We start from the raw sequence: 12,997 nt of genomic DNA, 5'->3' as shown, positions 1-12,997 counted from the left end.
CTGGATAACCAGCTAAGTTTTCTTTCTCACTTGATAAAGCTTAGGGATTACCTTATATGAAGGGCCTGGGTGAATTTCAGGTATACATTTAAAATAAAGACAAAAAAGCTGCCCTATCTGTTTTTGCTAGTGGATAATGATATTTTTTTTAATGTTTTTTAACTTTTATTTATTTATGATAGTCACAGAGAGAGAGAGAGAGAGAGAGAGAGAGAGAGGCAGAGACATAGGCAGAGGGAGAAGCAGGCTCCATGCACCAGGAGCCCGACGTGGGATTCGATCCCGGGTCTCCAGGATTGCGCCCTGGGCCAAAGGCAGGCGCTAAACCGCTGCACCACCCAGGGATCCCTGATATTTTTTTAAAAGATTTATTTACTTATTTATTAGAGAGAGAGAGAGAGAGAGAGAGAGAGACAGGCAGAGAAACAGGCAGCGGGAGAAGCAGCCTCCATGCAGGGAGCCCGACATGGGACTCGATCCCGGGACTCTGGGATCACGCCCTGGGCCGAAGGCAGGTGCTCAATCACTGAGCCACCCGGGTGTCCTGTGGATAATGTTTAAGGGGAAAAATTATTTCATATGACAAAATCACAATACTATAATCTATATGTAGTGTACTTCTTAGCAAAGTAGGAGTAAAAATAATTTTTAAAATAGTTTAAGTCCTTTAACAATTGACTATAGCTTTCAGATCATATGTTAGCACTCTAGTATTCCCCCTAAAATTGTATATTTAATTTTAAAAGATTTATTTGACAGAGAGAAAGACCATGTGGGGGAGGGGGAAGAGAATCTCAAGCAGACACTGCACTGAGGGTGGAGCCCATGCGGGGCTTGATTCCATGACCCTGACATCATGACCTGAGCTGAAACCAAGAGTTGGCACTTAACTGACTGTGCCATCCAGGTGCCCCTAAAATAATATTTTTTATTAAAATATGAATAGCAGTTTTATTAAATATCTATAAATCTGCTTCATAGAGGAGGGACTATAACTTTATATTCAAAGAGCTGACTTTATAGCTTGTTTTAAAATTGCAGATAAAAATAAAGTCCTGGTTGATCAGAGATGACAGATGCCAATTTTTTATAACCCTAGTTCTCCTCGGGGAAAGAAATAAACATGTTCATGGTACAGGGGACATGAATAAACATATCCATGGGAAGGAAAGAAGACATGCCCATTTGTTAAAAAGAACTTCATGACATGTAATTTGCAAATTCCTATGTGAACATGCCCATGTAATTTGAATTTCATTTTACTGAAAAAAAAAAAGAAAAAAGGAAAGATACCAGCTCATAACATAATGGGTAGTCTATGTACTCGTCAAAGGGAAATGAAGAAAGAACCATTAATATTCTTTAGACATTAATAATTAGACATTCAGTCATACATTGTCAATGCTGGCCAAGGGCTATTTAAGACTATTTAACAGATACACATGTATTTTATCATAATTTCATAATCATGCACTCTATGCTTGTTATCTCTGTTTATCTGTTGAAACAACTAGCAACAGGAATATCAGACTCTGCTTACTTAATTCAAATGTGGGGAGATTATGAAAGAATGACCCGAAGAATCAGAGTACATTTTTATTGGTAATTCTATATCAACTAGTAAGTCTGAGCAATTTCATTATTTTGACTCTTTCTATTCCTATGGGAGTCATTTCGCAGTCAAGTATCAATCAATAAGCTACTTATACACATCTTAGTCTCCTATTGCAGAGCAAGTCAATCTTAGGGCACTGTGATGCACCATATCCTTTCCTATAGAGTTATATGGTCTTTTAAGGTCATGCAGAGTCTCTGTAGAATGTCGCTGCCATCAATAACAGTAAGAATGAACATGATAATTTCATTTTCCTGAATGGCTATTATAACTCTGTGCAAAGGGGAAAAAGAATTCAGTACAGCTGATTTTCTGACTGTCCGGTGCTAGCAAGTCTTGCATTTCCATGTCTTGTCATCTCATATAAAATGCTAGTCCATCGCATTTTCTCTTTGGGACCTTGCCGTTCCTGACACTTCCCCTCCTAGATCTGTTACCCACTGCCCTTGCAGGTGATGGTTTTGTTCTATGAGCCTCTCTTTCAGAAACAAAAGCTACCCTTGTCTAGTGATAGTATGTCAGAGAAAGGAAAATACAATACCTGGATATCACAAGGATAATCAATAATCTTGTTAATTTAGTTACAGAATTTTAGAGGTTGGCTGTGTGCAAGGGTATCTGTTCTTTGTAGGCAATGCTTTTCTTTCCAGCAAAATCAGGTGAACATGGTTAAAATGTTATCGAAAACACAGAGCCCTTCAGTGAAACTTGTCTTTTGTAGTCAAGAGGTAAGAACAACAAACAGATGGCAGACTGATGTTTGGGAAGAGAGATGGCTGGGGCTTTGTCTTAGCTTTCCCAACTACTTGGGAAAGAAAGGAAACAGAGATGACATCAGTGAGAAAGGAATAAATCATATGGAGAAACGACTCGAGACAAAAGGGATGGTGGCAAGGGTAGGGCCCAAAGACTTTCAAAAGCAACATCACAGAAGTAGAAGCTCTCACTGTAAAGAATTTCTTCTAAATGAAGTTCTGAAAATATCAAATTCATCTTACTTTTGAAAACACAAAGAAACTTTTTTGGGGGGGTCAGATGTAACTTTTCAATATATAATCAAATAAGGAAGTTAAAATGCAATGCATGCTGAAGTGAAACAATTAAATTTTTTTTTTTAGAGCCGAGGGTGGGCATTAGACATTCTGATTACCCTCTCACTGAAATCAACAAAATATCCTGGATTTAAAAAGATCTTTGTAATTACATTAATAAGCTACCATGACAGTATGGAATATTAAAGACAAAAAAACTCAATGAAAGTGGGAACCCAGTGAGGTAAAGAGAATACTAGAAAATGTGATTCAGAGTTTTCCCTTGAGGGCATTTTCCCTGCCTGGTTAACTTAAACTTTTATTCTGGACAAAAAAAACTAAGGGTCTGCTCAGTGTAGAGAATGTAAGCCCCCCATAAAGGATCACACTCTCAGTGTCACAGTGAGCTTCTAGTTCTAGAAATCTTCCTCCCTCCTAGCCCTCTATACTTCTCCATACATCACCCCTGCTCCCTTCTGGATTTAAAAATAGAACCTATCTCAAACCTTGGAACAAATCATCTCCAAGAATCCCAACCACATTCCAGTCCTCAGGTAGGTTTTGCAGTTTAAAATCACACTGCCTGGGTGGCCTGGAAGACCGCAAGCTAAAAATTCAGTAAGGTCCCAAGTTGGTTGGTTGTGCCCCAGGCAGAAGTAGATGAAAAGCCTTTCTGGAGGAACTTACCTTCAACTGAGTCTACAGGAATTCCACACGGCTCTAAGGAATACATAAATAGTTTATAAAACACGCTGGAATATAAGACTCAATGATCAAGAACCCACCCTCCAAAAAAAAAAAAAAAAAAAATCCAGGAAGACTATAGATAATAGAATGATCAGAATCACACTTCAAAAAAATGGAAAGGATCAGTCTGAGTTCAAAGCGAAAGACTGGGGCAGCCTGGGTGGTCCAGCGGTTTAGCACCTGCTTTCGGCCCGGGGTGTGATCCTGGAGACCTGGGATCGAGTCCTGCATCAGGCTCTGCCTCTGTCTCTGCCTCTGTCTCTGCCTCTCTCTCTCTCTCTGTCTGTCATGAATAAATAAATAAAATCTTAAAAAAAAAAAAAGCAAAAGACTGTAAAAAATGATTAAGCAGCTGAAATTGTTGAAAAAAATTATAAATATAAAACTCACTGGATGGGTTTAAAGCAGATTAGTCATAGCTAAAGAGAGAATAAAAGGATCAAGTATACAGCTAAAGAGGTATTAAGAAAAAATTGGCAGCTTTATATGTTCATATATTAAAAAAAGTGTTGGGGCGCCTGGCACAGTTGGTTGGGAGTCCAACTCTTGCTTTCGGCTCAAGTGTGATCTCAGGGTCGTGAGATCGAGACCCGCGTGGCATTCTGTGCTCAGTGCGGAGTCTGCTTAAGACTCCCTCTGCCCCACCCCCAGGTTGCTCACTCTCTCAAATAAATGAATCTTAAAAAAAAAAAAGTGTCAAACGGCCATCACTGAAGTGCCACTGGCTAAAATGAAGTTTAATCCTTTTGTGAGTTCTGACTGGGGCAAGAACCATAAAAGGCATTTCAATGCACCCTCTCAGATTCACAGGAAGATTATGTCATCCCCCGTTTCCAAAGAGCTGAGACTGAAGCACAACGTTTGATCCATGCACATCCAAAAGGATGATGAAGTACAAGTTGTATGAGGATACTACAAAGGTCAGCAAATTGGCAAAGTAGTCCAGGTTACAAGAAGAAATATATCATCTTCATTGAATGAGTACAAGCAAGAGAGGGAAATGGCACAACTCTCCACGTGGGCATTGACCCTGGCAAAATGGTTGTCACAAGACAAAAATTGGACAAAGGCTGCAAAAAGATCCTTGAACATAAAGTCAAATCTTGCCGAGTAGGAAAGGAAAGGAGCAAACAGAAGGAAGCGATAACTGAGAAGATGCAGGAATAAAGTAATCTTACATATGACTTCAAACAAAAACTGTTAAAAAGAAAAAAAAAGTGATGAAAAGTAATGTTAAAGATTAAACTTGTTAGAAAAGGAAAAAAGATCTCTAGAGAGAAAAGTATAAAAGTTTATTGAGAGACATTAAATTACTAAAAATATGTCTGTGGACTGGAGGACTAAATATTATAAAAACATCAATTCTCTCCATGTTAATATATGTCAATTAGTGCAACTGCAATCACAACCCCAACAGGTTTTTAGTTTTTTGTTTTAAGAACTTGAAAAACAGTCTAAAATTCATGTGAAGTTGCAAAAGATCAAGACTTCTTAAGGAGAGCAAAGTCAGGGATCTTGATCTACCAAATATTAAGATTTATTAAAAGGTATCAAAATTAAGACAGGAGAGATAGACAAGTAGACGAGTAGAAAAGCAGAGAGCCCAAAAAGAGACTTGTGCAAAGAGGACAAGTCGTTTATGCAGAGCTTTGGAGAAAGGACAGTTAATGCCAGGACAACTGTGCATCCATATGGAGAAAAAGGAATGGATTCCCAACCTCACGCCACACCTCCAAAGAATTTCCTGGTACAATAAAGACCTACGTGTGAAACAGAAAACCCAAGAGCATTTAAAAGAGAATACGGGGGAATTATCTTCATACCTTCATTCAGCACAGAAGGATTTCTTAAAGGAGACACAAAGTGAAACAACCATGAGGGAAAAGATTGAGTAACTTCAACTCCTTTAAACGCTCCTTGTTCAGCAAAAGACATATTAAACACACGAAAGACAAATTACAGGGCACAAGATATTTGCTAAACATACACACAATAAAAGACCTGCTCTAGACCCACCAAGAACGCTTATAAATACAAAAAAAAAAAAAAAAAAAAAAGCCAAATCAAATTAAACCAAGCAAAAAAAAAAAAAGCCCAGAGATATGAATAGTGGATAAATGGGCCCTATCTCTCTCTCTCTCTCTCTCTCTCTCTCTCACACACACACACACAAAGAAGAAATCGAAGCACATAAAAGTTAGTGTATCCATATGAAATATATATATATATATACATATTATTTTGGAACCATATTTTTTATTTTCTGTATTCTGACATCTGGGACTGGCCCTCCCAAGGTTTACCAAATCCTACTGAGAATGTAAACAACTCTGTCTGTTGTGTGTTTCAAATACAAACCAACCAATTTAGAGCCTACACTGCAACCATCTCCTCTGGGTCACTAGCCACCTGCTCTAATCACCTGAGCCAGGTAGCAGACAACCAGAGGCAGCCCCTCTGTCCCAGAGCCTGCTGAAATTATTCAAACTAGCCAATCTGAAACCTGCTTACCCTGCCTTGCCTGTTCCTTCCAGCAGAAACCACAGCAAAGACTCCTGCCCCATTGCTCCTTCCACCTCTGCCTCTTGACCCACCTCGGTGCTTTCTGTTTGGCTACCTCTCGTGTGATGTACCCTTTTCTCTTGGGTACTGTGAGTAACAAAGTATTTTTTTTTACTGGCAATCATCTCCTGATCTGTTGTTCTTACTACAGACCAAATTTTATATTAATACTCTATATTGTAAAATAACATCATCAGTAACCAGAGGAATGCAAATTGAAATCACAAGATACCATGATGCATGGTAATATTGGCAAAGACGACAGTATCTTATAAAATTAAGTGTCAATGAATACGTCCGACTGGATGGCTGATACACTGCTGGTGGGGCTGGGTATCATAACAACTATTTTCAAAAATAGTTTGGCTCTATCTAGTGAAGTTGAAAACAGGCTTACTCCTTGGTGCGTATATCCTGGAGAAACTCCTGTACACTTGCAGTACTGCAGAAGCATACATGTTGAAAATATTCGTTACAACACTGTTTTTAATGGCAAAAAAATAGAAAATACCTCACATATTCATCAATAATAAAATAAGTACACCCAGGAAAAAAATAAATACAATGGTATCTTATACAGTGGTAAAGTAAGTGATTATAATTGCGTGCAAAAATGTGGGTGAATCTTGGGAACATAATATTGAGTAGAAAAAAAATCATGAGAAGTATATACAGTATGATTCCATTTACAGAAAGTTCAAGAAAATAGAAAATGAAACAATAAACCATTTAAAAACACAAACATATCGCCGTTACCCCTCAGGGAGTAGGGAAGGCAATGGTAACAGGAAAGGCAAAGGTAGCGATGTTCTTTTTCTTCAACGTGGTAGTGGTTTGTGGTTTTCATTGTAATAGTATTCTTCATACTTTACCCATATTTTCTAAATATTCTTTTGTATCCTACTGTATCCTTAATATAAATAATTCTAAAAAATGAATATTAAGGTTAGTTTTATAATGATATGGGCACAAGGGCATACCATCTTCACTGGTGTGGGGCTCTGTACCAGCGTCCTGATCCACTTCCTCCAATGTACCGTGCTCACTGTAGGGGCTGTCACTGCGAAATGGAAAGAGCAATTCTTATAAAGTCAAAGGAAGAACTTAAAAAATGAACAACTGCTACTGCAAGTGAAAAGTAAGACTTCGGAATGGCAAAAAGTGGCTGGAAAGCCTTTCAATGAAATGCCGGAGGCTCCGAGGATTATCTGGTCCTGTGGGAATGCAGGTCCCTTCATCTTTGACAGATAATTCGTACCCACAGGAATTAAAATTGGTTGAATTCTAGGGGACTACGACTATTGTCCTATGGATACACCAGTTTCTGCAAATTCATTTCAACACACCTTACTGCATATAAATTGATGGCTCTTGGATTTCTGCTTTGAATTGGCTGCAGCATCTTTCTCTTTTCTTGACACAAGTTCATTGTAGATTTGAGAGAGTCATGATTTTATTCTTTCTAAAAACTTACCTTTTAATACAATCACACTCCTCAAATGTATGCCGGTAAATGGCGTGCATCTGTCACAAATACAAACCTGCCATTGCTGTAAAGCCCATTTATATTGCTGGTATTGGGGAGAAGGGTAACTACTTTATCACGGACTTTCTGTTTAAAATGAACGATGCTAAAAAAATAAAAAATAAAATAAATAAAATAAAATGACCGATGCCTGTAGAGGATGCTTTGCATGGGTGAAGGACGTAATCAAGCACAGTGTTACTGACTCCAAGACTCTCTATTATGGGGTCTGTCTGTAAAAAAGTAGTGACCACGAAAGTCTTAGGATCCAATGTATCAGATAATATTGACCAGACCTCCACATGTCGCTCTTTGATAAAAGGAACAAGACAACAGAACTTACTGATACAGCCCTGAATATTGGCCTTGCAATCAATACAACGATGAAAATAAAATTATGCATCTCAGCAGCGCTGAGTTTTATTCACTTCTCTTCCTAGAGCCAAGCTCACTCAGTACCTTGCACACACTAAGTGCTCGAGTAGATACTTCTGAATTCAGGTGTCAAATTTCTGGATGCACCATAGAACTGGGATCTATCACGCTTTGTTGTTTACATTTAGAAAGGAGTGCTTCTGGAAATAGTCAATCTTCAGTTTGTAGTAGGGGCTCCAGGAAGCAAAGTTACTTTTATTGCATGTGACTTCTTAGAAGCAGGAATTCATAGATCACATAGTGAGCACAAACATGTTAGGGTTCCCTGCCTTTGGGATTATTCAAATGACTGCACCACCCCCCCCATATTCATATTTCATTGGGGACTACACGGCCATATTAAACACTTTTTAATCCAATGGCATAATTAATAATAAATTAGATAAAATAAAAAATATATTTTAAGGATTTATTTATTCATGAGAGACAGAGAGAGAGGCAGAGACACAGGCAGAGGGAGAAGCAGGATCCTCACAGGGAGCCTGATGTGGGTCTTGATCCCAGGACCTCAGGATCACACCATGAGCCAAAAGTAGGTGTTCAACCGCTGAGCCACCCAGGTGTCCCAAATTAAAATATATTTGCTTAAGATGACCAGCACTACTATCATTGGTTAGGATAATACTAATTAGTAAGAATGGATATTATTAAGAATGAAAACATATTTGGTTAACAGGGCTCCCTCCTTTATAATGATAAATCTGGAGTATTTTTATTTTTTAGAAAAGATTTTATTTATTTATTTTAGAGAGAGAGAGAGAGACAGAGATAGCAACTGAGAGAGCACAAGTGGGGAGGAGAGGGAGAAGCAGGCTCCCCACAGAGGAGGGAGCCCGATGCAGGACTCAATTCCAGGACCCCAGGATCATGACCTGAGCTGAAGGCAGATGCTTAAGTGCCTGAGCCCCTCAGGTGCCCCTGAAATTCTTTATATAGAGCCCAAACTATTTCAGAATGAAAAATGAAATTTGTCAGTTCAATCAGTTATCTTTGCCTGATATAATAGTAAAATTAATGCAGCTCCATATAATACGTTTTGAAACCGTTATTCTCTACAGATGATACAGTAGGGCCGATCCATTTAAAAAGGTATCATTCAATAGGGAAAAGGGAGGGATGAATAGGAATTTCCACAGTAAGAGGCCAGTGCTGTCATGTGTCTTAGTATTCTAATTTATCTCAAGTGTTCCTGCTTCTTCTTTTTTAAAACTGGAATCTTTGGCAACTTACAGTCAACTCTTTTTCTTAATTAAATCAATATCTGTTCTTTCATAATTTTCCCAGGGGTGTGGAAAACTAAAATTCCCGGACTTACCAATAGTCGTCTCCAGCCATACATTTCTCATAAATAGGGCCATCCAGCTCTTTAGCATCTGGGAAAATAGTTTCATGGTGGATGATGATGGTTTTGACAATTTCATTCACATGAGCCTGGCAAGACACTTGATCCTGTATTTCTGGGACGGGCATCAACGTGGGACCAAAACAAATGGCCAGGTTATAAGGGTCCATCATGTTCTCATCACTGTACTGTGAAAGGCTACGACGGAAAAGAAAAGGGTTACAAAAGAACAGGAGAGACAAAAAGAAAATTGATGTTTTAGATAAGAAACTTTATATTCTGAAAATAGGGATCCAAAGCATTTTGTTTGGTTTTTATCATCAGAATAAGATAATGTTCCATCTCTTTTAAGTTGCCTCAGCAAATTACAAAGAAAATAAAGCAACTTCTAACTTTTCAGCTAGGAAGAACTAAACGGGGAATATAAATCCTCCTTGCTTAATTAAGTGGCATTTTTCAAAGCCAGAACAGAGCTTAAGATAATTTTGATTACAACGGAGACCAGGATCAAGTAAATGAGTTTCGTTCACAAACACTAGGGTGAGGCTCTAAATGCCATTCCAGTAGATGTGAGAAGGGCAGTAGTGAGCTCCATAAAGCCTTGTGGATATCTTTAAAATGTCCTCCCACCTACTCAAAAACATCTCAGATTTCAGTTCTCCCTTATAAATCTTGAGGAAAGCCTAGAGGAAAACAAAGCACCTTTTCTTTGTGACCCCCGAAAGCAAGCAAAGAACTCTGGGCTTTATAATCTGCTTTTGGGGAAGACTACCAGAACTACCCAACAGTCAATGTCACAGAAGATGTTGTGGCAGCGACAAAACTCCCATTCCTCGTAGAGCTGGCAGGCTACAGACTTGGGGGGGAAATTTCTGGTTGTCGGTCCTAATTTGTAAATTCAGGCCAGTGGATATTTGTGAGATATTTTCCACAAGTGACTCAAAATAAGGCAGCTCTTTGTTGCTCTGCCTGGAACATGTGCAAAAGGTGCTGTTCTAGGGAGAAGCCAGAGACATGATCTTTCCAAGAATCAAATGTCAATCGTGGAAGGAAATGTGAAATCCAGGTGAACAGATGACAAATGGAAGAAGAGAAAAAAAAAAAAAAAGACTCAGTCACATTTGTGGGATGGTGACAGACACAAAGAAAAGGAAATACCACATGACCTGATCCTTTACCCATTTTGGGAAATAAGATAGCCTAGAAAGCAGAAAACACAAAAGCGTAATTTCCTCAGCTAACATATGCCTTTTCCTTCTGCCATTTCTCAAGCATACACTCTTTAAAGAGGTTCACAGTAAAGGCAATGATCATGTTACGGATCATCTGGAAAATGGATGCACGGAGGAGAAGTGAGACTCAGAATAAGAACGGCCTAATTTTCAAAAGACACATGTGAGCTCAGTGGGGAGAGTCACAGTTAATCTTTCTGGATCTTAAATTTAGTGCTGGCTTGAAGAGCAAAATCTTGTTATAAAAATGTTATATAACCATGTTTCGATTTTACTATTAAGGGACAAGAGGCTTTCTCTCTTCTTCTAATTCCTGTCCCAAGCATCCCACCCTAGAGGTTGGGGCTGGTTTCTGCACGAAGGCAGGTGCAGCGAGCCCCAGGGGGCATCTCTGGGCATAAATGCTGGAAGCAATGCCAGCCGGCTGACTGGTGGCATGTCGTTCGCTCTTCTGTTGAGATTAGATTCAGGTTGTGAGAACTTTCTTGATGCCCAGTCTGCCTTCCTAGGCTATTGTGGTTTATTGGTTCGAAGTGGGTTTGCTCAGGTGTGCCAGGAAAATTTGGTGGGGACAGCACGTAGAGGGCCGGGGGGAACTCGAGGCGCTCCACACTGGGGAAGGGGGGCACATGCAAGGAAAGGTGAAGATGGCAAGTCTCTGGATTTTTTTTTTTTCATTTGAGGATTTAATCCTAGTGAGGGAATAAGATCAAAAACAACAACAACAACAATAACAAAACTCAACCCAAGTCCCTAACTAGGGAGGGATCATGAGCACCTGTGCTCCAAGAACTTCATCTTCAGCGAGGCAGGTCAAATGCCAAACAGAGAAATTCAGTTTCCAGGCCACTTTTCCCTATTTCCAGCCCCATTATGGCAAGAGGGGTGTGCACATGAGCCGAGTGCCTTGCCTGGGATTTGCCATGAACTCTGCAGCTCAGGCCCCCAGCCTACAGTCCCAATGGCTCTGGTTCATGGGGCTCTCTCGAATTTCTATCTTATGGGTCTTCCAGAATTTGGAAATGATGGCAGCTTGGTCAGAAGTGATCCCACCTTGCTTTTTGGTTTCTGAGCTGTCAAGAACACCTCTAGCTGGTTGAAATCCATGTCTGCTGATGCAACAGATACAACAGACGTAAGGATCCCCCTCATGTTCGCCAGCAAGGGGCAGAGCTCCTCAGGGGACACCTCTGGATAGAGCTGGCCCCATAGCAGCTCCTCTGTGATGTGCGGCTGCCACTGCTCAGCAGCTCGCTGGAGCTTCGGAGCCAGCTCGCCCGCCCAGGTCAGCAAGCCTGCAGGTTTTTAAAACCCCTTGGGTAATGAAGCTCCATCTCTCTAGATCCTGTTTCTAGTGGCGATTTCTATACAAACGGGTTCCTACTGTCATTCGTGCATATTTTAGCTCCCTGCAAGCATCTCCCCATTGGATGATACCTGGTTTCTGGGGTCAGCTTGGTGGGTATGATTTCAATAAAAGTCAGCAGGACTGTAGTAAGTCCCCAAGGCTTGTAAGAACTCTAAACCTCAAAAAAGAAGAAAAATAGAGAAGACAAAAATATCCTAATTTGGGGAAGGGAGAACCCAAACCATGTCAGAAGGAAAAGGCACTGCCCCGAGCTTACTCCTCCTAGATTCTTTTATTTCCAAGGACTTAGCTAGATCCTTGAATTAGCAAGGGGACTCTTAGCTAGGACTTGGGGAAGGTTTTCGTATAGTGGGGCCCATTTTTATTACAAGGAAGTCAAACAAATGAAAAGTCAAGGTGCTTAAATTAAAAGTTTCCTTGAAAATAATGCAGTGATTTTTTTTTTAAGGTTTCTGTTACATCGATGCTGAGCCTTTTATAAATATCTTCTTCTCGACAACGTCTCATTATATTGAGTTTGCAGAAGTTCTTTTTTGGATCCGCATATAATTCACATCTATAGTTCCCCTCCTTCCTTGACTTCCACATGAAGAATCACAGAAATTTTCTGCAGTGAGCGGGTGGTTTACATCATTTTGACAAAAATGTTCATGACATTAGCTTTGGGTGGAAGTTGGAAAAACACATATTTCACTGTCAAATGTTCTTTTTGGTGATATTTGTATATTTTTGCATGTATGGCCACAGTTTCTGCATCTTTCAGCTATCACACAAGGACCTTGATCTGCTGGAAGAAAAACACAGCTCCGGTCTATATTCAATCATCTTCTCCTCGATTCTGCTGACAAATGGGACCCAATGGCCATTTTGTAGAATCCAAGAACAAAGATAGAATTCAGAGCAGTGCAAATGGAAGTGCGGGACAGGCATTTGGGCAGAGTATTAGGAGTACTTACTGATTGAGGAAGGCAAAGAGGTACCTCATCACTATCAGGACGGACCTGGGCAAGGTCAGGAGGAGTTTGCGGATGTGAAGCGCCCTCTCATAGAGATTATCTATTCCTGCGGACAGAAGAGAACATGGTCAGGACTGTTTCACTTGCCACATTTAAAGCAGAACACTGGGTGTTGGTTATGAT

The 12,997-nt window shown here is 39.9% G+C and overlaps 1 protein-coding gene and 1 pseudogene across 2 annotated transcripts in view; one reads left to right on the top strand and one right to left on the bottom strand.

The window, feature by feature from the left end:
• Positions 1-12,997, bottom strand: part of SRGAP1 (SLIT-ROBO Rho GTPase activating protein 1) — a 270,069-nt gene that overhangs the window by 13,491 nt on the left and 243,581 nt on the right. For both annotated transcript variants that reach the window (XM_077913654.1, XM_077913655.1), the window contains exons 16-18: positions 12,815-12,920; positions 9,231-9,455; positions 6,936-7,015 (exon numbers count right to left, since the gene is read on the bottom strand). In XM_077913654.1, the coding sequence (XP_077769780.1) occupies positions 6,936-7,015; positions 9,231-9,455; positions 12,815-12,920 (411 nt within the window). The remainder of the gene's footprint in view (positions 1-6,935; positions 7,016-9,230; positions 9,456-12,814; positions 12,921-12,997) is intronic.
• Positions 4,124-4,560, top strand: LOC144322943 (ribosomal protein uL24-like pseudogene; annotated as a pseudogene).

Source organism: Canis aureus, chromosome 11, assembly GCF_053574225.1.
Source record: "Canis aureus isolate CA01 chromosome 11, VMU_Caureus_v.1.0, whole genome shotgun sequence".
Taxonomy (NCBI): domain Eukaryota; kingdom Metazoa; phylum Chordata; class Mammalia; order Carnivora; family Canidae; genus Canis; species Canis aureus.
Note: the sequence above shows the minus strand (reverse complement) of the source record. Positions and strands in the feature narration are given on the sequence as shown.